Source organism: Equus caballus, chromosome 5 (genome assembly GCF_041296265.1).
Source record: "Equus caballus isolate H_3958 breed thoroughbred chromosome 5, TB-T2T, whole genome shotgun sequence".
Lineage (NCBI taxonomy): Eukaryota > Metazoa > Chordata > Mammalia > Perissodactyla > Equidae > Equus > Equus caballus.
The window spans coordinates 65,920,543-65,948,183 of NC_091688.1; the positions used below are offsets into that span (position 1 = coordinate 65,920,543).

The following is a 27,641-nucleotide window of genomic DNA, read 5'->3' on the forward strand; positions in this document are numbered from 1 at the left end:
ATATGAGTGGAGGCAGTAAATATCATTTATAGGCCTATTAAAATATTGATTTATTCTCACAGTTAGGACAGAGTAGAAAGAATGGAAGAGGAGCTAAACCTCTTGGTTCTTGTGTCTCTTGCCCCAGAGGTGATTAATAACTACCTTAAAGATCTATCCGAAGCCATGTTGAAAGTTTTGTTAGGGAAGGAGATGGGGCTGCTCAGGAAGGGGAGGAAAGGGCAGCGAGCATCTGAGAGGATGATGGAGGTGGCCACACTCTGAGCCTAGGAGGACACAGGTCTTGCTGGACTAGCAAAGAAGTTTTATTTTCCATTTGTACTAGCACACTAGGGCCAGGTAGGACTTCAAATGGTGATGGCTGCATATGTACAAAGGGCAATTCGAACTCCTGACACAGATTCCCTTGGTCACACCTGGCACAGAAGTAAATCATGTACATACCCTGAAAAGGACCACAAAGATCTGGGCAAGGAGAAGTGACAGAGTGGTTTCTACAGACTTCAGAATTCTTGAATTGTGGGAGGAGGGGAGGTGGGTTGAAAATTTTTGATTTCAGAAAATAAAAGTATTTGATATTTCTTCTGTTATAAAGTCTCAGACTATTTAGAAAACTAAAAATGAAAAGAAAAGTTCCTATTACTCAATTAATTTTCAGTCTATGTTATCTAATTTGATTCTTTCCAAATACTACGCCTATTGAATACAAAGTAAGAAAAAGTTTCTGATTCCTTCATATATCTTTTGCTTCCACATCCTTAAAAAATAAAACTTCTTGAAAACCAAGTGGCAACAGGGTTTGGATTGTCTCTCTTCATGAAAATAATTAAGTGATATTCTCTTTTTATTTGAAACCTTTATTCCTATTCCTGGCATTTGCTAGTTCTAGTGTACTATTTACTATTTGTTATAAAATGCAAAAGCAATATTTCTGAAGTATCTACTCAGTATGATGAAGAATGTATTTGAATGACTTAAAAGACACTTACTCTATTTAACCAAAGTGTGCATACATTTTGATATGATTTTATTTTAATTTTTTAAATGTACATTACTTATCCAACCAATTGGAACTATTCTAGTATGCATTTATTTATGAATGCTTTTAAAATTCCAAATGGCTCATAATGGCATATTTGAAACTACTAGAGTTGATGTTGTAAGTGAATATTAAGACTCATAACCCAAATGAAAAGCTGTTATTGCAGAACACTCAAGTCATTTTCTAGAGCATAATATCTCAGCAATTTTAAAGACGTTTATTCAAAATACCAAGAAAAATTAGACAATATGATGACAATCCTTTTGCAAACTTCAATTGTTAAAATCATTCTTGAACCATCCTACTGGAAAAGATCAACCAAACTCACAAACATTTATTAGCATTACAATAAATAAACATTGACTATGGCAATAAAAATGCCATAAGAATTTTGATAGCCAATAAAAACAATCTTCTAAATAAAAAAACCACTTTAGATATATAGCTAGATTATTCTACAAAAGGGGAGAAGGTATATGATGACAATCCTTTTGCAAACTTCAATTGTTAAAATCATTCTTGAACCATCCTACTGGAAAAGATCAACCAAACTCACAAACATTTATTAGCATTACAATAAATAAACATTGACTATGGCAATAAAAATGCCATAAGAATTTTAATAGCCAAGAAAAACAATCTTCTAAATAAAAAAACCACTTTAGATATATAGCTAGATTATTCTACAAAAGGGGAGAAGGTATAAATCTCTTTTATGGGCTTGAGAAAGACAGTCAGTCATATGGTTAATACGGTTCATGTGGTCCCCCACTACACGGTTTGGGGAGCATCATACTCTTCACTTGTTTTGTTCTACATAGTAAATATCTCATTCATTAATATGTATATTCTGTGAACCATTTTATCTCATTTTTACTAAAGTACACTATTTTCTGGCTGGAATGTATTTTTCTACTAATTCTTAAATATCAGTTTTAGAGAAATTTGTACATAGCCTCCACTCTGTTGGAATTCTTTCTAGAGAGCTAAAAAGTGCCAAGCAGTGGCTCTAAATCAGTGACTCTCATGCTGGGGGCATTTCTGTCCCCTAAGGACATATGGCAATGTCTGGAGACAATTTTGGCTGTCAAAACTGGCTTAGGGGTGGGTACTACTGGGATCTGGTGGGTGGAAAGCAGAAAGGCTGCTAAACATCCTACAATACATAAAACAGCCCCCACAACAAAGAATTATCCTGCCAAGGATATGCGAATAATGCCAAGGTTGAGAAACACTGCTCTAAATCAAACAACAGCAACAAAACCTATGCATGTATATATATACACACATATAAATGTGTGTCAGTTTGCTAGTAAAAATAGTTGGTTGGCTAGTAAACATTATTTATAGAATGCCCCTTTGGCAAGTGGAGGTGTTAAAATATAAATGTGTCTTCCCTTAAAGGTTTTAAAGTTTTAATAAAATAGTTGGTCCATAATTGTGTTTAGTCTGTCTAAAATTTCATCTGTAAATGTTAGTGAAATACACAAACGCTGGAAATAAAAAGCATACAACTATACAACTTTGTACATAATAGATTCTCAATAAATAATTATCTAGTAAAGATGTATGCAGTGCCCACTATGTTTTTGGCAAAATCAAAGTCAAATAACTGAGAGTCCGTGAAATTGACGGGTTTGTATTTTAGTAGGAGGAGTCCAAAAGTCAAACAAATAAATGCAATTAGCAGAGAGAAAAGGATGGAGAGTGAGGCAGGTGGGGCCTGAATTCAAGTAGCATTGTGTGACATAGAAATTTACATTTTATTTCATAGGCAACAGCACTAAGATTTGTTTGGTGGGGGTGTGGACAACGGCCTGGAATGATAGGATACCAATAGGATTTTAACAGCTGGGGAGAGATGGTAAGGGCCTGACCTAAGACAGTACTGTGAGAATGGAGGGGAGTGGGCAGCTATAAAAGATATGAATGAGACTGAATCAAGTGAACTTGGTGACTGATTAGCTAGGAGTGGAGTTGGGGTATGAGATGAGGAAGGATAGGCATCTGGACGAGCCCAGATCTCAGAATAGGTTGAATGAGTTGTTATTCACTAAAATAGAAGCTAAAAGGAACAGTAGAGTTATGGAGAAGTTGACTCTTGGTGATCTGAGTTTGAAATGCCTTTATGACATTGTGGTGGTGACGTCCAGTAGGAAGTTGTATATGTGGGTATGGAATTCAGAAAAGAGAGCTGGGCTGTGTTGAGAGACCATTCTCCATGGGTCTGTAACATCTCTGCACATCTTTCAGGGAGAGCTATTGACAGCTTTTAGTTCTCCCAATATCTTTTCAAGGATGTTTGTCTGGGGACAGCCTTGAAGATAGAGATAGCCTCTCACTCTGGAGTACAGGGCATGTTTTCTTAACTTAGAGTATAACAAAGATAATGTCTCCCTCTGGAGCACAGGTTGGACAGCTTTGCTTGTAGGCCACTGTAAAAGTTTGGGGTTTTCTAAGCTCAGGGTTTCTCTATTGTGATGCAAACCCACTGCATGTGCAGCATCCACTGGGCCTCCCCACAGTGCCCCCACTGGACTTGAGTGGGAAAAGGGAACTGGCATGAATATGAAGCTTACTCACCTTGCTGTGTTTTGAGTAATAAAGTCACTTGTTTCCGACCCAAGAGTCTTGTGTCTTTTGACAGCATCTGTGAAACTGTGACAGGCTAACTTGTTAGCTTGCAAGTGGGGTGAACTCTCAAACTTTTCACAGGCCTTGACAGGTTGGTAATGGAAATTTGGGAATGATCAGAGTAGTGGCAGTGGTTACAGTCTTAGGATTGCATAAGATCTCCAACACAATGTGAAAAGAAAGCAATTCTTCAGCCGGGGATACAAAACATTTGTTTTCTTTCTTCTTATTATTTCATTTCCTTTGTTCTCCTTTCTTTTTTCTTTTCATTTTATCCTTCCTTCCTTCCCTCCTTTATTCCTTCCTTCCCTCCTTCCTTCCTTCTTTCTTCCTTTTTTTCATTCCTCTTGACTCTATTTCTCTCTCCCTCTCTCTCTCTTTTGTAATGGCAGATAAATCAGTAGGAATTGAGAGCAGTCTGCATCTCTCTCCTTCATCACTGTAGGTAGAGATGGCATCCTCTTCCCCTGGTCCAAACAATCCTCTCAGAGAAAACATCCCATCCAGAGCTCAGAACAGGCAACCCTGCCAGAATTTCATAGCCTGGCCATGTACTAGATGGAGATGAGAAGATAAGCTGCTTCTACTTAAGAGGACACAGAAGAAGCAAAGTACTGCAGGGAGCATTCTGTGAAACCATTTGAGAAGAAAGGTTTGTTTATGAGGGTTCCAGAGAAAATGTCATTTATTAAATCTTTTGATTTCTCTACATAGACACTATAGCAGAATAAGAACATTTAATCTGTTTTAATATAGGAAGTTAACACTTTGGTTTTTCCTCCTTTTCTTACTATCCTGGAACTGCTTCAGATAAGCCTGTGTTTCTATTTCTAGTGGTAGGGGCAGAATACTACTGCGGGGGCGCATGAACCACAGGAAGAACTTTGGAGATGAGAAACACGTTTGTGTTTTTGGAGATGGAGTAGTCAACAGATGAGATGCCTAAAGTTTAGGAACTAATTCCAGGAAAATTTTCAAGAAGTGAGAAGAGAAGGAAGAACTTGATGGGTAGACATAATGAAGAACCACTGGATAAGATACTGAAGGACCTGCCAGGGGCTGGGTCTTGGTCCATCAACCACTCAGCTTGCAGTCAAGCAAGAGCATCTGAGGGCTAGCACCAGGGACTACATTCGTTGAGTCTCTTGAAGCCCTAAAGAAAATCTTTCTTGGGGCCAGCCCAGTGGCGTAGCGGTTAAGTTTGCGCGTTCCACTTCCGCGTCCCGGGATCGCCGGTTCGGATCCCGGGTTCGGACATGGCGCCGCTTGGCAAGCCATGCTGTGGCAGGCGTCCCAGACATAAAGTAGAGGAGGATGGGCATGGATGCTAGCTCAGGGCCAGTCTTCCTCAGCAAAAAGAGGAGGATTGGCAGCAGTTAGCTCAGGGCTAACCTTCCTCAAAAAAAAAAAATCTTTCCCTTATGACACATCCCCTTTCACTCTGAACGCCAGCAAGAGTAATGAGCATTCACAAAACAAATCTTAATTTGATTCTGCCACCCTCTGTGTACACCATTGCACACCTGCATGGTGTCACAGAACACCCACAGGCCCTGAGGGAGCGGTCCTGAGCTGGAACCATTGGAGGCAGAACCTCATCAAGAATGTTTTTTGAAAGAGGGATATTTTTAAGCAGGGCTTGAAAGAAGGATGAGCACTTTTCTGGGAAAAAGAGTGGAATGAGCACAAAATATAAATTTTTTAAAAACTGGGGGTTATTTTGCAAAAAATGGTGACTAACCTGAACCAGTGGTGATTCTATTGGTAGTCCCTAGAAGGTTACTTAAGTCGATTAGAGGATAATTATATTACATAGAAAAGAAATAAGTGATTTAACTTCTGCAGTACCGAGTTTTGGCATTGGGTATCTGTGAGTGCAGATGGATGAAATAAATTTAGGATGCTTCAAGGCATTGCTGCTAAGTGCAGAATGTTATGTGGTTAGTAAACATTCTTTATCTGTGGAGTTAACTCACTCTTCAAACTAAAAACGAAACTGAAAAAAATTAATAATCAAGGCAGGGATATACAGTAAAATATTTCTAGAAGAAAATAATTATTATTTTCCTTTATTCCTTTTGGGAAAAATAAAAACCCAGTTATATAAAAGTAAGCATTTCAACGAATAACATTATAGTACCCCAAGTAAATGCTTTCCATAAAAGTATGCATCCCATTTTCTATATATTTGTTTCAAAATATGGATCTAATTTTCCAGATACTATTTGTGAACACGGGAGCAACACCTGCATATACAGTTCATGTTTTTTTCCGAGGGTAGACAATATGCATACTATGGCCTATGCAGGCTTGTGAAAAGAATGTCTGTTGAAAAGATATGGACTCATTGTTTCTGCAAATGCACGTCTGGATAAAAGATGTCAATAACTATTCATCAATACGTTTTACTGCCCAGTTTTGGGTTGTCTTTTTTTTCCAGCATACGCAGTTCCTGTAATGTGTTGTGATAACGCTGGTTGAAAATAGCTATGATTCCAGTCAGTTCATATTAACAGTAAACAGATGGCTTATCAAAGGATGGATCTTCTTTTCCAATAACCCAAATATGCCACATAACCTACTTTTATATATATGAACACCTATAAAAATGATCTTCTGTGATGGTTAATTTTATGTGTCAACTTGGCTAGGCCACAGTGGACACATATGTATTTAAACACTATTATGGATGTTTTCTGTGAAGGTGTTTTTTGGATGAGATTAACGTGTAAATTGGTGGACTTTCAGTAAAGTAGATTACCCTCCACAATGTGGGTGGGCCTCATCTGATAAGTTGAAGGCCTTACTAGAACAATGACTGACCTCCCCCCAGCAAGAAGGAATTCTGCCGGTGGACTGACTTTGGACTTGAACTGCAACTCTTCCCTGAGTCTCCAACCTGCCAGCTTACCCCATCAGATTTTGGACTCGCCAGGCCTCCACAATTGTGTGAGCGGATTCCTTAAAATAAATCCCTCTTTCTACAGATACATAGACATAGAGATAGATAGATATGTAAATACATATCCTGTTGGTTCTGTTTCTCTGGAGACTTCTGACTAGTAAAATTAGAAGTCACTCTACCTATTTAAAAAAAATCTTTTTAGTGGGTGTTCTTAGAAAATTCAGAGGACACATGAGATTAAAAGTATCTTGTTTGTTGACTTGTAGGTCAAGGAAGAAGGAAAGGGACCACATAACTATGTTGAATAACCACAAACACCAGCCAAGCATTTTTCACGTAGCAACTCCATCAATAAATTGTTCATAAATTCCCCTATGTAATTAATTTTATTGAATGCTTACATGTGGCATATATCCTATTCTTGCAAAGGGAATATCTGAAGGAAATAAAGCAACCCCTCTTATCATAAAGTTATATTAAGATGTTTAATAAACCACATACTATATAACATGTACGTCGAACACTAAGAGAAGACATTGCCAGGAAAGATGCGGGAATAAGAGGAAGCTTATAAAGGCCAGCCCACACTGAAATGTACCAAAATGAACAAAATAGGCAAGGAATTTGAAACGAGGGATTAGTTTCAAACTTATAACACAAAATTTATGGAGCAACTTTCAGGATAAGTACAAACTAACAAAACTGAAAGAGGACTCTGTAAATTGACACTAAATAATCTTTCCAAAGGGAAGGATTCAGTGTTTCAGAAAGTAAGTGAAGTAAATCTGGAAAATTATCAATTAACATTTCCCATTTTGGAAAGTGGTCTGGAGGTAGGAACTAGATTTGAGAGTAATAAGGAAATCTTTTCATTACCAGCTGAGTGTCATGGATTTAGTGCCCAACATGTATGCTCCAGAAAGAAAAATCCCTCCAAATCTTCAGGGAAGACAAGCAGATTACCTGCAAAAGAGTGAAAATATAGTTAAGATGCCCTAACTTTTCCTTAGTGATAATGGATACCAGAAAAGTAATTTCTATGGATGAGGAAATGTCAGTAAACAGTTGGATGTATGGTCTATAGCTTACAAAAGAGCTCTGGCCTGGAAATTTAAATACCTACTTTTCAGCTTCACCTGATTGCTATCAAGAGGAATGCTAGGCCAGTATTGCTGGATAACCCAAGCTAAAATTCCAGATTTTTAAGTGAAATCTCCTGATTCTTAACTATTTGAATTTAAGACTATTTGAATTTAAAAAGAAAACATTTGGAGGCTGACACATGGTTAAGCCAAACAAAGCACAGGGGCCATTAATTTGAAAACTCTGGAATAGAATAAGGAAAAAAGGCCCTAAACTGAGTGTCAGTGAACTCTAACAACCATCAGATTTGTTAAAACACATATACCCAACTTGATCTATAGATTCAAAGTAGTCTCAGTCAAAATCCCAGCAAGTTATTTTCTGGATATTGATAAACTGATTCTAAAGTTTATATGTAGAGAATAACCAATACTACATTGAAGGAGAACAAAAAAGTTGGAAGACTGATACTACCTGACTTCAGGGCTTACTGTGAAGCTACAGTAATCAAGCTAGTGTGATAGTAGCAAAAGAATAGACAGATTAATGGATCAGAATAGAGAGCCTAGAAACACACCCACATAAATATAGTCAACTGATCTTTGATAAAAGAGCAAAGACAATACAATAGAACAAAGACAGCTTTTGAACAAATGGTGCTGGGACAACTGGACATCCACACAGGCAAAGAAAATTTATCTAGACGCAGACTTTACACCTTTCATGAAAATTAACTTAAAATGTATCATAGATCTAAATGTAAAATATAAAACTACACAACTCCTAGAAGATAATGTAGGAGAAAACCTAGATGATTTCAGGTATAGTGATGACTTTTTAAAAACAACACCAAAGGCATAATCCATGAAAGAAATAATTCATAAACTAGACTTCATTAAAATTTAAAACTTCCACTCTGCAAAAGATGCTATCAAGAGAATGAGACAAGCCAAGACTGGGAGAAAATATTTGGAAAAGATACACCTGATACAGGACTGTTATCCCAAATATACAAAGAACTCTTAAAACTCAACAATAACCAAAAATCTGATTAAAAAATGAGCCAAACACCTTTACAGACACCTCACCAAAGAAGATATACAGACAGCAAATAACCATATGGAAAGATGCTCCACATCATAAGTCATTAAGGAAATGCAAATTGAAACAAGGAGCTACCTCTACATACCTATTAGAATGGCCAAAATCTGGAACTCTGACAACAGCAAATGCTGACAAGGATGTGGAGCAACAGTAAGTCTCATACATTGCTGGTGGGAATGCAAAATGCCACAGCTACTTTGAAAGACAGTTTGGCAGTTTCTTACAAAACTAAGTATACTCTTTCCATACAATCCAGCAACTGTGCTCTTTGGCATTTACCTAGAAGGGATGACAACTTATGTGCAAGAAAACTGTATACCGATGTTTATAGCAGCTTTATTCCTAATTTCTGAAACTTGGAAGTAACCAAGATGTCCTTCAGTAGGTGAATGGATAAATAAACTTTGGTACATCCAGACAATGGAATATTATTCAGCACTAAAAAGAAATGAGCTATCAAGCTATGAAAAGACATGGAGGAGTGTTAAATGCATATTACTAAGTGAAAGACACCAAACCGAAAAGTCTACATGCTGTATGATTCCAACTATATGACATTCTGGAAAAGGCAAAACAAAGAAGACTGTAAAAAGATCAATTATTGGTGGAGGGTGGAAGTGGGGGAGAGGATGGATAGGCAGAGCACACAGGATTTTTTAGGACAGTGAAAATACTCTGTATGATATTATAATGATGAATACATTTCATTATCCACTTGTCCAAACCCATAGAATGTACCACACCAAGAGTGAACCATAATGTAAACTCCAGACTTTGATAGATTACGATGTGTCAATGTACGTGCATCATTTACAACAAATGTACCACTCTGGTGGGGGATTTTGATAATGAGAGTGGTTATGCATGTGTGGGGGCAAGGGATAAATGGGAAATCTCTGTATCTTTCTGTCATTTAGCTATGAACTTAAAACTTCTCTAAAAAAATAAAGTCTTTTTCAAAAAACAAAAACATATAAAAGCATGATGCTGAACCAGGGACACATAAATAAAACAATGGAAAGTGTAAATAGTTACCAAATAAATCCAAATTTTGGAAATCTTGGTATGGTGGCATTAAAAATGAGTGAGGTAAATATAAGTTAGTCAATATTTGATTTGGGTACAATTATATAGCTATTTGGAGAATAAAATCATGTTGAAAACCTGTCTCACATATTACATCAAAAATAATTTGCACTTGAAGGTAAAAATGTAAAAAATAAAATAATAAATATACTAAAACAAAATTTAGGTATATATTGCTGTAATAATAATATAATGAAAATAACATCTGCACATAACCAAAGCCATTGTATCAGTTATTTATTGCTGCATAATAAACTAGCCTAAAATTTAGTATATTTAATTAATGCTGTATTATTCCTTATGGTTCTGTGGATTGTCTGGGTGGTTCTTATGCTGATCTTGGCTGGACAGACTCACATGGCTGCAATCAGATCATAAGTCAAATAACAATAATTTCTTACTATTTTTGAGACAGTCCATATTTGAATCTCCCTTATTGCCCCAAATATAATTTTTACAAATGGTTTGTTTGAATCAAATCCAACTAGGTACTCACATTGCATTCAGTTGTTATGTCTCTTGACTCTTTTATTCTTCTAACAACCCCCTCCTCCGTCATTGCAGCCTTTTATATGCCATTGATTTGGTAGAGAAATTAGGCCATTGTTTTTCTGTAGAATTCTCACATTCTAGATTCGACCGATTGCCTCTTTGAGGTATGTTTAACTTATTCCCATATTCCTTATATCTGTTGTAAACTCAGGTTTGGTATTTTAGGCACGTATACTTCCTGCCGCATCCATCATGTTTTAAGACAGAGTAACTGGTTTTCCCACTTTTTGTGATTAGTCCTGTTGATGGATTCTGAGCATGTCAGCCTAATTCCTTCATTATAAAATTTTCCATTAACTTTGCCCCTCCTGGTTTCAGCAAACTATGGATGATGATTGCAGAGATCTATTAGTTTATTATGGGTTGAAAATGGTGATTTTCTATTATTCCTACTGCTTTATTTGCTGGAATTCTATAGATTAGAACTTTCCTTCACTAACTATTGGTTATCCTGAAATGCAAGTCAGGAGGCTATTGTGATTGGTTTGGCCAGAGGTTTTGGTGGCATGGATTAAGGTGATGGCAGAAATGATAAAGAATAAATGGTTTCAAATATATTTTGGCAGTAAACCCCTTAGTATCTGCAACCAATCAGATATGGCAAAGAAGTCATATGAGGAGTTAGGACTGACCTCTAATTTTCTGACTTGAATAACTAACTGGTGGGTGGAGGTGCTACATACTGAGATCCAAAAGCTTTGTGGAAACCAGCCATGGGAGACCATGAGATAACTAAGGAGGTAGCGTACAAAGACGAAAAAGAGTGCCTTCATCATACTTGTCCGTTATAGTAACTTTTGACAGAAAAGGAGTTTCCAAAACCAGAAATGAGTTTTCCAAACTTTTAGAAACACAGGAAAATATTTCAGCAAGCATTCAACCAGTTTTGTATTTGAAATACTACATCTAGCACCCTCGTCATGTTGCTACACTGACTGAGGCAGCAGCAGCAAATGCTATTACAGCAGCACATTCATCCTTTGAAAGGTTAAGGGTCTGTTGGTATTTTCATTATAAACTCCAATTTTCAGGGGTTTATAACTTGGCTATTTTAAAATCACATCAGGCCGAAACTTGCAAGTAATAAAACATTTAAAAAACTAGATTTAATGCATTTTTGTCAAGATCTAGTCAAAATATTGCCTAATTTTTCTGAGATAAAGCAACTTACAGTTAATATATTGTGAGACAAATGTTTAATTAAAAACACTTTTTATTTTAAAGTTTCTGAAAATATTACATTTTATAATAACGCCACATTTCACATGTATAGATTAGATATGGATGGACCACAAACATCATACCGAAGCAATTTTAACACATTATAGCAGAAGTTGGCATACACATTGCAGTTTGGGATGAATTTCTTCCCAATAAAACTTGTTGTAAATTGGTTAAGGTTTTTTTAAGGAACAATAACATGTTCAATTTTATTTTATACATAGATATTTTATATTTTACCAGACAGAATTTATTCTCAAAGTTATTGTTCAATTAAAAAATATACCATCTTCTGTTTGGGATACAGTATTTTGATTTCCTTTTAGTAATAGAATTTACTAACATATGGATGCCAAGTTCATCAAAGGCCTTTTGTAAAGTCAGTTAGGCCAGGAATTCTGCCTTAAAGTACAAAACACTCTCTTTCCTCATGAGGAACAGGAAGAAACAAAGCGAGTGTTATAGAATCAAAACAATCAAATACTATATGGTAGGGAAGGTGGAGCAGGTCAAGATGAATAAGAAATGTGCCCTGCCCTTAAAGGACAATAAAACTAAATGAAAGAAGACCCAGGTAAGACCCCAAAGGGTAGAGTGGGTAAAGTAGAATGCGAGATTGTGAAGAGATTCCTTCCATGGAGGGAGATGAGGAAACACCTAGTACAGGAGATGGAATGTAAGCAGGACCTTAAAGCTTGGACATGTGAAGGGAAAGGGAGAAGACGAGCGTTCCAGACAGCAAGGGTGGCAGCATGAGCGAAGGAAAGGAGCTAGTGGGTTGCATGCTGTTTACTGGGATGACACTGCCATGTTTCTCAGGAACTGAATCACATTTGCCCAGCAGATGTTGCCTTCTGGGTCTGTTTCAAGCACTTCTAAAAAGCGCGTGTGTGTGTATGTGTGTGTGCATATTTGACCAATAGGGCAAATGTGTTAAGTGCAAAGTGGACTCTACTGGGCAAGTTCCTTGATGACTAAATTTAATGTTAGGAAGAAGCTTTCTGTTAGGGGAAATTTGCTCACGGATTCTTCCTTGTAGTGACAAAAATATTCCAGTCTAACACAGAGAAAATCGATATCCTTAAAATGTGATTTTTCTATATATTTTAACAAATGGCATTGGAAAGATAACCCAAATGACTCAGTGTATATAAAATACTTGTCCCATTTTGTTTGGAAAATGTCATTCTTGGTTACAATCTCATTAAAGGAAACCTTTACATGTGCAGGAATAAGGTACACAGGATGCATTTACTCATACCCTCTAAACACAAGTTAGCTACATTTTAAAATTTTGTTTCTGGCAATTAATATTGCATATTATTTGGATTAATTATCTAATATCTTTATTTTTCCAGGATTATCTCAAAACGTATAAAATTTGTAAACTTACCGGGAGGTTAAGAACAGTATTTGCAAGTTTTTAAACAAATGAATATTTAAATTTTAAAATATTTAAAAATTTATAAATTTTAAAACAAAATAAATGTTTATTGATATTGATAATAAAGAATAATAAATATTAAGAAAATAATTCTTTAAGAGAATAGCAAACGTCAGATTGTCTTAGAAACAATTATCCAGGATTATAAAGCCCGCATCAGAGTTGGCTCAGGCACTTAGGCAGGAAAAAAACTGATACACAGCAACAGTTTTTTGAATAAAAGTATTAATGATGATAAATTTTGTTTACACTGCAGATCATATTGTTAGGTTCTTTTCTTTGTCAGATATTTCGTCTCATCTACTGTATCTGTATTCTGAACAATTTTTGAGTTTCCAAGCTCCAACCACTTTGTGAAAACACTTCTTGTTTACACCGGTGGACTGCACTATCGTTTTGATCCTCTCTAACATTTGACTCACTCCTCTCGCATTCTCTTTTCTGACTTAAGACTCTCAGTTTTTCTCCCTTTTCCTAAAAATCTATCTATTGCTATTCTCCATGCATTTTTTTGTATATAGCTTCCCCCTTTCTTCCACTTTATCTATTATTAAACTTATATTTTCTCATACTTTTGAAATGTTGAGATAGTTTATGAAGAACCTTGATCCAACTTATGCTAAAAGTGAAATCCGGCAATATTACTCAGATTCTGTGCTTTTACATTGAAAACAAAAGTATCCCTATCTCAAACTGTAAAAAACAAACTAAAACACAAATTACATAAGGATTAAATAACTAAATTTAAAAATCGACCTAAGCGCCCATCAATGGATGAATGGGTAAAGAAGATGTGGTATGTATACACAATGGAATATGACTCAGCTATTAAAAAAAAGATGAAATCTTGCCATTTGTGACAACATGGATGGACCTTGAGAGTATTATGCTAAGCGAAATAAGTCAGACAGAGAAAGTCAAATAGGGTATGATTTCACTCATAAGGAGAAGATAAAAACACCACCACCAACAAATAACCACACAAATAAAGAGATTAGATTGGTAGTTACCAGAGGGGAACAGGGGAGAAAAGAAGGTGAAAGGGGAGACAGGGCACATGCATATGGTGATGGATGGTAATTAGTCTTTGGATGGTGAACATGATGCAGTCTACACACAAATTGAAATATAATGATGTACACCTGAAATTTATATAATGTTATAAACCAATTTTACCTCTAAAAATAAACAAAAAATTAATAATGAAAATGGAAGATAATTTGGGAGCATATTCCCAACTTTCAATCAGGAAAAGCCTTCTTAACCAGAAAAGAAACTCAGCAGTAATTACAAATAAAATTACTAGATTTGGATTCATTAAAATGGAAAAGTTCTGAATGACCCAAAATTAATGAAGTAAAAAAGATTAAATGGACATATTATAGCACATATGATAGACTACTCCTAGTTAACAAAGAGCCCCAAAAAGCGATAAAATCCAATAGGAAAATGGGTAAAATAAACAGTAAATTCACAGAAAATGAAATGAGAAGGGCCAATAAACACAAAGAAAGATGCTCAACCACTAGGAGGTAGGGTAATAAAATTTAAAATAAGAAGTTAGCATTTTCACTCACAAGATTAAAAAATAAGACTAATAAACATCTAGGTTAATGAGAATATCAAGAAACAGACTCTCTCATCTATCTTTGGTAGGCACATATATTATGACAATCTTTTAGAAAGCAATCTACCAAAGTTTATTAACATTGAAAATAAGCAAAATACTTAGGAAAATCAATCCTAAGGATGTGAAAATTCCAGCACATAAGGTGATATTTATAAGGATATTAATTTAACATTTATACATTAATTAACTAGTTTCTTGAGTTCGTAAGAGAGAAGAGGACTCTGCTCTCTATAAAATGTAGATTTTATTTGGAGGAAGTCAATACAGAAGTAAAGAAATGAACAAAATTTCAGGTAGGAATAGGTGCTGTTTGGAAAATAAAACAGAGTAGTGTGATAAGCAAATTAAGAGTTGTAGAAGACACCATGAGGTGATTTTTATAAAGATCAAAAATAAGCATACATAAAAGTTGGAATAGAAAATACTCTAGGGGGTGAAACTATGGGTGATGTACTATTTTTTCTCTCGTTTCTGTAGTTTAAAATTTGCTGTAATCAGCATGCCTTACCTTCTTAATGAAAAGAATACCATTAAAATAAATGAATTGTTTTTCAAAATAGTTTTTAGTAAAATTCTGTCAAAATACATTGGCATACTGTAGCCTCACTCTGTGGTTGCCGCCCCTTACTGTGGTCTGTCATAAAGAATGCCTTCGATGAGTTTTGCCCACTAAGAGCACTAAGTGGGAAGATCCCACCTGCTTCCCACCACAAGCGAAGAAATGCAGACTCATACTAACCCAAACGGACTAGGCCAGGGATGAGGTCACGGCATAGACTGGGCAGTGTTAAAGATGACAATGAATGAAGAGCATACAGATTTGTAATTCCTTCAGTGGCTTTTTGGCAGTTTTGTGGGATCTTGTCCACTCAGGCCTGGTGGGGAAGAGAAGACTGGCAGATAACTACTTGTCAAACAGTAGCTGGGGAGAAATCTGAGTAAATCAGTATCAAAATATAGTTTTGAAAAAAAAGTTTTCATCAACCTTAATAAACTAGACCTTGGTTTCATTTTCATCCTTCATCATAATTTTCAGCCTTTCTTTTTTGTTTATGGAAATCCTGAAAAATAAGCCAGTTGGCTTGGAAGTCTCCTCAACACTTTTATTTGTCTTATGCCTTGTAAAATTTTATTTCTAGAGATCCAATCAAGTCTTCTTTGACAAGCTTTCTTCTGTGAGCTCAGGAAAAACTGGCAGATCCAGAAGGCTCACTGTCTCCAAACTGGCCAGGGGTTATTATTATAGAGGCAAGCCCTATCACTTGCACTGATCATCAGTGATATTATCAGCATCCTAGGTATTACTGAAATTTTCACATAGAGAGTAGAAAGCTGTCTGTAGACCATGACTCAAAAGAACTCTCTAAGGCCATGTGTGTTTCAGACCATCGTCCTTGCGTAGAATGGCCACTCTGTCTTCTCATCTAAGTTCCTCTTGGTTCACAAGGCCCATTACCCAACAAATATTTATTGAATACCTACTTTGTGCCAGATAATGTTTTAGGCAATGGATAGACAATGGTGAACAACAGAGACAAGCTTCCTGCTCTCATGAATTGTGAGAAAGACAATAAACAAGTAAATAACTAAATTTCAGATAACAAGGGGAAAACAGTCTCTGTGGTGGGGAAGAGGATTGTTTTCATCATTTCAGTCACGGAGAGCTACTCTGAGGTGACATTTGAGCAAAGAACTGAAAGAAGAGAGTGAGAGTGAAACATGCAGTCTAAGGAAAGAACGTCCCAGGTGGAAGGATCTTGAAATGACCAAGAATTAACAAGACCCAGTTCCGTTCCTCCATTTTCATTGAGAAGCTCTCATTCCCCTATCTTGCTATGACGGAATTCTTATGATAGCACTTGTCTGTGTGACTCATTTGGCATTGAATGCACGTTGTGTTATAATACTAGTTACCTTTGAGAAGTTGAGATGCTTGCTCTCTACTTAAGACTCAGCTCCTTCAAGTCAAGGATCTTGTCCTATGTTTCTTGATATACCCAAAACCCAAAATAGTACTCTTATGTAACAAGTATTTAATGAACACTCACTGAAGATGATGATCTGACGTAATGATCTGTGCTGTTGTTATGGAACATATCAACTCTTGATGAAAGATACGTGGGCAGAGGATAGTGAGAGGTGCTGGCTATTTAAAAAATATATCTAATAAATATATACTGGTTTTGAAAAAAAACAGAAGCAAAACTTAAGAATATGCTGTTTAGAGATATATACATATATGGTAAAACTATATACATATAATTATATATAAATATACATATATATAACAAAGTTTGATTATGTTAGGCTTGAGGTACCTATCATGGCCAAGTGGAGATGACAACTAAGCAGTTGTATACATAAGCGTGAAACTCAGTAGAGATGTCAGGGATGACAATATAAATTTGTGAATCATCAGCATATAGATGGTACACCATTTAAAGTAATGGGATGGGATGAGATCACCTAGGGAGAAAATAGAAAGAAGAGAAGGGCAAGTAAAATTTGTAGTAGCAAAGAATTGCAAAGTATTATCAATAGAAAACTAGTGGAATAAATTATGGATTATGTATACCATACATTTTCATATTGCTATTAATAAGTTATATACACACATATTTACTTCCTGAGATATTTAGTATATGTATTTTAGCCTGAATAAACAATTTGCAGAGTAACACAAATAGCGTGTATGTACTTGTAAAAAAACTACATAAATATGTATATATATTTATGTAATAGAAAGATACATTCTAAACTGTGGGGAACAGGAGATTATTAACTTTTTCCTTCTAAACATTTGTTATATTTGTATTTTATTCATTTTAGTTTTAAGAATCTAATGAAAGGGGGACATAAACAAAACAAATGTTTCTGTAACAATTTCACTATTTAGAATGTAAGGGAATCTTAGAAAGGATATTTATGACAGTAGCAATACCCGATCAGGGCTCCACTTACGTCCCTTTGTATCCTTTACTTTTTTTTTGTATATCTGCTCCCCTAGTACTTTCACTCTCAACCTTCTACACTGGGCAGCCCTTAGCTGGGGGACTGTCTTTAGGCTGTGGAAACTGCTATGCCTGCCTGCAGGAGAGCTAGGAATTTATGTCTCCCCAGGGGCAGCCATTAACCACTGTCTGATGGGTGGAGAGAGTATACTGTTCCAGCTCCCTTGCTCCCTAATTAGCGACATTCAGAGGCATGATCTATGCTGTCTCCAGAGCATGTCTGCAGGACTGAGCCACATTCTCTTTCTTAGGAACTGGCTTAATATTACACTCACCCTGGTCTCTTTCCCTTCTGAAGCCGGGCCTAAGACAATGACCAATCTATTTTAAGTGCTAATAGATGTCACCTTACCTCTTGAGAGCCCAGGCATCACGGATAGGATATATAGTGCTCAGACTTTCAGAGATGAGTCCCAAACTCTGCCACTTACTCTCCACATAGTCATGGACATTCACCAAACTCTATGCCTTTGTCTTCTCACCTGCAAGATGAGATTGATAATGGAACTACTTCACAGAACTATTTCAAGGAGTAAATAAAATAATATACTTTATGTGCATCTAGCACATTTTAGGCACTCAATGATTTAAAAATTGATAAAGATGCTTTATGTAAGTATCATGACTATTTATCTCCATGTATGCTGTGGCATGTCTGACAAAAGGAGGAGCTGCCTTTAAACAAAAATTTATGATATGGAGTCTTCCTTAGGAAGAAAGCCACTCTTTACAGAACATTATTTTATTATGTATAACTCATGTGAAGTAAACAAAGTTAATACATCATTGATTTTAATGGGACTTTGCACAGTTTGATTAATATACCATTATTGCATAAAAACATTCTACATGCTGAGAAGTAGTAGCTGGTGCATTAGAATATCATTTGGTATAAAGTTTCAGCATCTGCTTTTTCACTGTATGTCCTTATGAATGCATTATCATCTGGTATAAAATAAATCAGATAATGAATAAAAAATGAAAAATTATATCTCCCTAACAACTATATCACATATTTTAGCACTGAATATTGTATCATTTTAATATCTTAACATCACCATTTATGGGGATGGTGCAAGGACCATATCCTTTAATAGTCTAGTTTTAAGAACTTTGTCTGATTACTTAGAGTAACTCAATTATTCTGTTTCGTATCTGCATAAGGACTTACCATCCTGAAGTCTATTTTTCTTGGACTGAATACCATGGAATTAATTTATATGTGAACCTATTTTATAATAATGTCTGGACCCTATAAAGTTCCCCTTGTTGGGGTTCAAGCAAAGCTAGCTGATACTGAATTCTATTTATTACAAACAGCACATTTCCTGGTAGTTTCTAATTTCATTTTGTATTAAAATCCTCTTGTTGTAATTGCTGTCATTCTCTCTCTGTTTTTCCCTAATTATTCTGCCTAGAGTAAATTCTCAACTATTCAGGAGCTGTGTTATTTAATCTGTGGATTTTCCAAATCCTTTCTTTTTAATTCTGTCTTTCACTGTACATTCTTAACCATTTCGCCGTCTCCTATTTTTATAATTCACCAGATGATAAAGGATGGTAGAGTGAGGAGTTCACATTAAAATAAGCAGGTTGTTATTTTTATAGAAATTCCTGGTAAAAACTCTGATTCCAATGAATGCATGAAGTGAAAATTTTAACCATTTGTGGATCTTAATCCTTTTTTCATAATCATATATAAAGTTAAAACTCTACACTTCCTTCTTAAATATAATAATTTTACCAAGAGTAAAGCTGCAAGTGCTTTTTAAAAAAGGCCTAATGTCATCCCACTCCATACCACCCATTACTAAACTACACATAGCTTGAGATAATGGAGGTTGGAAGGTTTTGTTCACAAATTTGAAAGATCAAGAAGCTCTTACATAGAAGTGTCATTTAACAGGTTTAGAAATTAAGCTGGAAAGAGAGGTTAAGGACAAATATCAAAATAAGCAATAGTTTGTAATCAATCAAACTACCCTTAGTTATGTTCTGAGTGGAAGACTTCAGAAAAAAATTACCCCAAGGATATTGTGATGTAGGCAAAATTTATGCATGGGAATCCTAATCTTCATTTATGTGCTTCTCTCACTGACTTCAGGTCTCTTTGACCCCAAGATGTTTTTTATGCTGTCCTTGGGCTCTGGAAAAACACCTATTGTCCTAAATCCTGCTTTCTAACTACCTCTCCAACAACTATTTTCCTTCCACTCCACACAGGTCAGAATTTCTATTCCCCCTTCCAGTTGATCTTTCCAGGTGACAAAAATAATAATAAATGGATTCATACTAAAAGGTGGTTATAGCCACCTGTAAGACTCCCCCGCTCCACTCCATTTTCCTTTAAGAAAATTTGCATTGAAAAGAAATGTAAACCCAAAGGAATTCTAAATTACTTTAATTTCTGGAAATTGAACAAAAGACAGAATGTTCTGCTACAAGGCATATTTCTGTAAAATGAATGAACTCAAATGACATTGGTAAAAAGAGGAACAATGTCAGAACACAATGTGGAAGTTGGTTGATTTATATGTGATCACTTTCATCATTAATATTTACCACCACCAGGTACCAACTACCGAACACAAAATACACTGACACAGTTGATTGCCACCAGCCAAAGAGAAGTGTATCACAACCTACATTCTTCCTCTTGGCTCTGTCTGGGCACATGCTCTGTGTCTTTGAAATGTTTATTAAACTTTCTCCCCATCTTTGTGCATTTTGCTTTTTCTCCATAACTCTTTCTTACGCTCTTCCATCAAGCTATCTTGACTTACATTTATTGCAGTGTTTATTTATTAGGATTATCTTTTTAAACTGCTACTGTTTTTATTAGAATTAACATTCTTAGTACTCTTGGTTACAATGTTACATAGGTTTTGATGGACTACCCAACCTAATTTTCCCTTAAGTTTATTTTTAGTGCATAACATTGCAGAATGCGAATGTTTTCGCAAACACATGTATCATGTGATTGCAGGAATGCCTGTAAAGAATTTAAAAAGTGTGGGGAGGATTTCTTTCCATCTCACCTTCCTTTCTTTGTCCTTCCTTTTCTTGCAGAGGGCAGCCTGGAGAAAAAAGAGGAGGAATTTTACCACTCACAGCTCTCTCTATTCTAAATGTCTGTTACAAGTGATTGTTTTTAAAGTTAAAAAGCTACCCAATTAACTGAAATCTTCACCAGTCTTTTCCCAAAGTTACTATTATCAATGATGATGAATTTACTTATCAGAGCACCCAAAGCAGCAGCATTCCAATGTTACTGGTCATGTCTTATTAGAATTCTCTCTCTGTTTAGTTAGGTCTAGATTCTTTGTTTCAAAGGTCTTTTCCTACAAGCACATACGATATTTTGAGAAACAGTCTCATTATATCATCTTTCTCCTTATCATCACTTTGAACTATTTTGACATATTTTTGGAAGAGGTTTGGCAACCTACATTTCTCCTTACTGTTATGTCTAAGATTCAATCAGGGCCTGTTCTAGGCTTACAAAGACCTGCAGAACGTTGAAGCTTTCCTCAAGATTGCCTACCTGTTTCACACATTCAGAAATCTTGTTTCTACAAAATGTAAAATGCTACAGGTTGGCTAAGAGGTTGGGATCCAATCAACTATCCACCCGTAGGAACAATTTGGGACACCACATTTCTCAGGAAACAAAGGGAGCACATGTGAGAGTCCTCTGGTCCTTTCTCTAACTTCCTCACCCTCAGAACTTCTGCAGGTATTCCAGAAAGTAGGAGAATATTTTAATTCCAGAAAGTGTTAGAAGAGAACAAAGATACATAAATTCTAACAAAGCATGTAACATTTATTATAAGTGAGAGGAATAAATCAAGAAAAAAAATTGGTGCATGGAAACGGAGCCAGATATAAAGCTAAAAAAAGCACCAGTGAACCATAAATTTGGCTCAGTTTTCTATTAGCCCATGTGGGAAGGGTCATCTACCAAATATACTGTGAGCATTAGCCGAAATAAACCTGTTATTTAGAGGACATACATTTATTTTCGGAACTAACCCACAGAGGAATTGTTCTCTGAGGATCTCCCAACCTATGTGATAAGTAATACCTTTGCACTTGGGAGAAATTTAAAGGATGGAATTGATAAGAGGCTTGGCTCTCATCCTTGCTTCAGCAGACGTAAGATTAACTTGGAATGAAGTCTTTCCAGGCTAAAGAATACATGTAAATTCCTAATGTAGGTGCTTTTATTCGCCTACCGTATCCTAATTCTTTGGGCATAGGATTTGCTTATTTATCACAGAACTTAATTGTTAGATAGTTGGTATTTATTAAATCATTAAATGAATCTCTCATCAGATCAGATGCCTCTTGGCTCTCCAGCACCAAGCACCTATAGCCGGAATGGTAGAGTTCATCTACTTTTGCTACTGTGTTGAGGATTCAGTTTCCTGGGAGCCTCAGAAAGAGTGCCACATTCGATTAGCTATGTTAGGGAAATGGGTACAGGAGGTGTTTCACGAGAGCCTATTATTTGTCAACCTTGAGGTCCTATATAGTGAAGGTGGCTCTTCTGGGCCTATGAGATAGATCTCCAATGAGGCTTTCTTAAACTAAAGGGTTCTCTGGGGTTAGGAATTGAAAGACTTGTGTTCAGTTTGTCAAGAATTAGCTATGTATCCTTAGGCAAATCCTTCAATGTCTAATTCTTTCCTAGCATGTAAAGTGAAGAAAATTACCCACCCTCCCTAGCATCTACACCATCCCAATCTTTTAGCCCATTATTGTTTATGTATTTTACTTTCTGCTTTATGCCATGAACATACCTTTTTGGAGGCAGAAACTGTTTTATTGGTTTGTATCCTAAATGCTTATCACAATGCCTGCTACATGGTACACTCAATAAAATGTCCATTGGCCCAGTGATTTAACGGAAATATTTGGAAAGTTTCAGTGCTAAATAAATAGGAAAGCAGGTGGAACTTCACCGTCTTCTTTCCTCAGGGCTGGTAGTTCCTGCCTGTGGCCCAAATGGCCCTAAGCAATCATAACAGTTCATACAGAGATTGGACAGTGCCTGGATGTTGGCGCATCTCACACTTTCATCCTTCTGGAAATGTCCTCACTCCAAAGGGCTTGGGTTTCCTTTGGCTCATCTGGTGTCCAGTGTCATACACTGCTCGTCATATACAGCCATGCTGATACTGTCAAACAATACCTGTAAAAAAATTAAAATGTTGAATATTTACTCTGTAGCACATTTTCTACGTGTCCAACGCTCCAGGTTTGCATACTGCTTTTCCATAATCACAACAGCTAAGAGATATTAAGATCTTACCATGTACCAGGCACTTTGTTCTTACACGTATTAACTCTTTGTAGCCTCACATTTCTACTGAGCAGATATGATTGTTATCCCCGGTTTACATGAAAGCATTGGAGAAAAAACAAAAGTTAAGTATTTTGCCCAATGTTGCAGTTAAAGAGCGGTGGAGCCTAGGTTCCAACACCAGCTGGCTGGCTTGAGCACAACCTTTCAACCACTGTGCTATGCTGGCTCTTGACCAATTGCTTTAGTAACTGTATTTTTATGGTAATTCATTTTTCTTTTGGAAAACAGTAAGAATTTTTAAACTTATTTTGCCTAATTATGAAATACTTACCATTTACTTCTATAGTTACGCAGTTTTAACTGGTGTTCCCTTTGTGTGCTTACATTGGTAATAACTCTCTAGTACTTGCATATTTATGAAACATAAATAAAAAATGTAATTTGTAAGAATGTTTTTGTTTGCCCATAAGCAAAGGGATTGTTAAAGGAAGTTAAAAAAAAACCCACCAAGAATCTACTCAAAACCATACATTGAAATTTCAAATAAATAAATGTTCAACTTAAAAATACAGCTGACCCCAAAAGAAGGAGCTATTTTATACCTCTAGTTTAAGAGGCCTAGGTTGCTATGACTGCACTATTTACACAGGCTGTTAACTGTCTTGACATCAAAATGGTGACAATTATCTGTATTGCTTGCTATTCAAGGAGCCTGTAAAGTCGTTGATTTTGTGTTTCCCTTCATAATGGCAGATCTCATGTGGTAACACCAAATTATAATACTTAAGTACTTTAATATGTGATGATTAAAGTAGAAAATTCAGTTACAATAAACTATGTTAGAGTACTTCAGAAGACTAGTTTTTCACACCTGTTTTCTATTAGCAAAGAAAAGCTACCAGTATGAAAACAACCATACATTAAGCATAGCTGAATTACCCTGAAGCTCTATTCTGAAGGAGCTGTAACACTTTTCTTAAGAACTGACAATATTAAAAAGGCAAAGGCATTATAACTCAGACAGTACACAAGATTTCTTACTTCATCTATAAAAAGACAGAGAATGCCAATGGTTTATTTGCCACGGGGATAAGGAGGGAAACAGTGGTGAAATAAATCTGATAACATGACACACTTCATTACAAATGATTTTCCTAAATTCACAACTTTCATATTTGGCTGAGCTAAAAAGAAAAAAAAACTAAAAAAGGAAATTTCAGTTGATGTAAGTAGGCCAAGTCACATGATTGCTCTAAATGAGGGAGTTTAAATGAGAATGAGTGTACTTTTCCAGCTGGGAAAATATTTTCCGTAATTTAGGCAGCTTAAATAATTCCCCCCTGGTGATGAATAATAAGCCCTTGGGTCAGGTTCAGCAACCTCTTCTATCAATCTGTTTCATAGCAACTACACCAAAATTTATTATGGGACATACATGAAACGTTTTCTTGGTTGTCTTAATAAAGAATAAAAATATCATACTACTTCACTGTCTCTCGGGTCTTTTTCTCCTAAATATACCTTCTAGATTTCTTAGGAATGCTGTACAATTAAATATAAAATCTTTATTACTCAATGGAATAACGTGTTCATCAACTCTAGCACCCTACGGAAGCAGCAAGTGTGATGAGAATAGGGCTATTTAAACCGCTTCCTCATTCTCCTCCCTCTCATTACCAGTAGTAAAGTTTTCTAAAAAACAATGAGAAATAAGTACCGTAGCCTAGAGGCACCGCGGGAAGGGAGGGCATTCAGAGAATGAGAGAATATGGCTCTGGAGCGATATTAAAGTCAGAGTGGAAATTTATGGAGTCTAACTAAACCCTTTTACCCTTCTCCCGGGTTTCAGCCTTAGACAAGATGTGAGCTGTCAGGGATGTGCATAGAGCTTTCACACACTGACATTTTCTTCCGTGAAACAAAAGAAATAGAAACCCAAGTGCTTGGTCCCACATGCTTTTGAGACTTAAAAGCCCATTAATAAACACGCTGTTTCCGTCTTTGGGGGCATCGGGATTACTTTTTAATTAAATACCGCCAGAAGCAGCTCCTCGAAGGGAGGCTGAAGTCACTCTCCCTCCCCAGGAGCCACGAGGGGAAAAAGGGAGACGGAAGCTGTTTCCCCCTATTTGCACGTGGGATCTCCCTTTCTCCTTCGACCCCCCCCCACCCCCCGCCCCGCCTCTCCCCGGGAGGGCTGGCCGCTCGGGAGGTAGCTGGGAGAAAAGGCCACGCTCAGTCCTCCATGGCAAAGTCTTTGGTCTTTTCCTCCTGGTCGCCCACTTTGTAGCGCAGCAGCACGCGCAGGAGACGGTGGTTGTCCCGGGAGGGCAGCAGCGTGATCTCTCCGGAAATGGCCGTATCTTGCTCCACTTGCACAGGCTCGTTCAGGTAGAGGAGTGCCTGCTTCCAGTGTGTGACCGGGTGGAAAGGCGAGGTGGACAGCACCAGGGGTTTCTCTGAGTCCCCTCCGGGGAAGGTCACCTGGAACCAGATGGCGAAGCCGTGCATGGGCGCCGAGCCGTAGCAGCTGAAGCGGAAGCGCCCGCCCACCCCGGCCTCCAGCTCCTGCTCCAGGCCGGCGCGGGCCAGCTCCAGCTGAGCAAAGCGCTGCGGCCGAGCCAGCACGTCCTCGCCGGACAGGCCCTGCACCACGATTTCCGAGTGGCCCATGAGGCAGCGCGTGGCGAAGCTCTCCAGGCAGCTCATGTCTACATCGTAGAGCTGCTTCACCTGGCTCCAGAAGTCCAGGCGCAACTCCAGCATCTGGTCGCTGATGGGCGCCACGAAGAGCTCCGCGGAGGCCGGCAGGAGAAGCCCGCCCTCCTTCAGCCACTTGGTCCGCGCGTGGAGCACCGAGCTCAGCATGGACTCGTGCAGGAGCCCGTAGCCCATCCACTCGCTCACGATGGCATCCACCTGCTCCGGTAACTCCACCGTCTCCACTGGCCCCGGCAGGACGTGCACCCGGTCCTCCAGCCCGTTGAGCCGCACCACCTCCCGGGCCTGTTGCCAGATGGCGCTGGCCTCCACCGCATACACGCGCCTGGCCCCGGCCTGGGCACAGAAGATGCTAAGGATGCCGGTGCCCGCGCCCACGTCCAGCACCGTCTTGCCCCGCAGCGCCGCCCAGTTCCGCAGGATGCCCAGACGGTAGGCATCGGTGCGCACGCGGTCCGCAATCATCTCCTCGTGGACCGACACGTCCGAGTAGCACTCGTAATACAGCCGGTCCCGCTCCCTTCTAGTCCTCCGGGGTCGCGGCACGGCCGCCTCCCGCTCTCCGCCATCTTCCTCTTCAGTGCCCTCCCCTCCTCCTCCGCCGCCGCCCCCCGACTCAAGCTTTCTTTTCTTGGGCTGCGACATCTTGGCGGCTCGGGCCGGCTCCCGGCGGGCGTTGCGCGGCACCGCGCGGGCTCCAGGAAGCGGGGCCTTCTGGGACTTGTAGTGCGCGCTCCTGCTGCCACTTCCTGCGGGGTCGCGGGTCCAGTACCCGCTTGATACCTCCGAATTCTACTCAACTGTGTGGTGGTATATGCTGCTTTGGTGTCCTGGAATCTCTTTCCCACCCACCGCGCCCACATTCTATGATTCTTTACGTTCCCTCTCCTTCCCTTTAGCTCTTCAATTCTCTTTTGCTTTAACTCCCTTCCTGAAGTGGACACGCCCACTGAAGACTGAAAAACCTCATTTTGTCTTGTCTGCTCAACACCCAGATTTTATTCCACTGAGTTATCTGGGCCGCACCCTTCACACACTACCACCTCACCTGGACAGTTGCAGCTCTCAAAGCTCTCCAGACTGTGAAGATTTAGAAATTGCACTAACACGTTTTTCTTTTTTGTTTTCAGTGGCTTTAGGGTGCGAAGAAAGCGTAAGTGGAACAAAGTAAAAACCTGACAATTTAAAATCTTGGTTCTGATTCCAGTGAGACCATAAATTAATCGAATGATTAGGGCAAGTTATATAACTACTCTTGCCTTCCATTGTCCATTCACCCACCAGCAACAAAGAATCTTCAGGGCAGTTGAAGGATTACGTTTCTGGTGTCTATTTCAGGAGAATAGCTGGTTGGCTCTTAGTCCTGCTCTGGTAATTCTGTGGCTCATCCAAGAGTTAAATCTTGGAAGGGTTCAGATTAAAGAGCAGCTGGAAAGCAGCAGTGGTGTCATACAGTGAAACCCATTGCCGGGTGTATACTGATAACCAATTATAATTATTTTCCCTCCAGAAATAACTCAATCCTTCATCCCTTGTGATCATGTTTTCGCTGAAAATTCCTTATTTTATCCTGTGTGTTTCCTTGTCTGGGCAAGATTGGTATCCCCTTCTTCTTCTTCTGTTTTTCTTTCAGTCAACTATCAGCTATTAATCTCTTCCCTCTTTGTTGTTCATAATAGAAATAAAATATATTTTAAAATATGTGTATATGAGTGGTCTGTGTTTTTAACAAGTAAGGTGAGAATAACATTTTTTCCAAGCTTAAAAAAAAAACACATCAAAGAAAATGGACTTTTATTTTCTTGTAGCTCGAACTATGTCTGTTTGACCAATGGGCCTATATTCTATATCTGGGGGAAAAGTTCCTGCACCCCATTCCCTCTATTAATCCATCATTTAA

General features: G+C 37.8%; 1 protein-coding gene and 1 long non-coding RNA gene across 2 annotated transcripts; both read right to left on the reverse strand.

The window, feature by feature from the left end:
- Positions 1-1,242: 1,242 nt before the first annotated feature.
- Positions 1,243-22,921, reverse strand: LOC106783216 (uncharacterized). The gene is made up of 7 exons (XR_001380867.3): positions 22,787-22,921; positions 20,751-20,789; positions 18,065-18,194; positions 17,020-17,167; positions 15,441-15,576; positions 7,458-7,544; positions 1,243-4,304 (listed from the first exon to the last, which is right to left on the reverse strand). It is a non-coding gene; the product is annotated as an uncharacterized lncRNA (long non-coding RNA).
- Positions 22,922-23,794: 873 nt separating this feature from the next.
- PRMT6 (protein arginine methyltransferase 6) lies at positions 23,795-27,438 on the reverse strand. Its single transcript, XM_005610388.4, has one exon. The coding sequence runs from the start codon at positions 26,384-26,386 to the stop codon at positions 25,256-25,258; it is 1,131 nt and encodes a 376-aa protein (XP_005610445.1). The 5' UTR covers positions 26,387-27,438; the 3' UTR covers positions 23,795-25,255.
- Between the last annotated feature and the right edge of the window lie 203 nt (positions 27,439-27,641).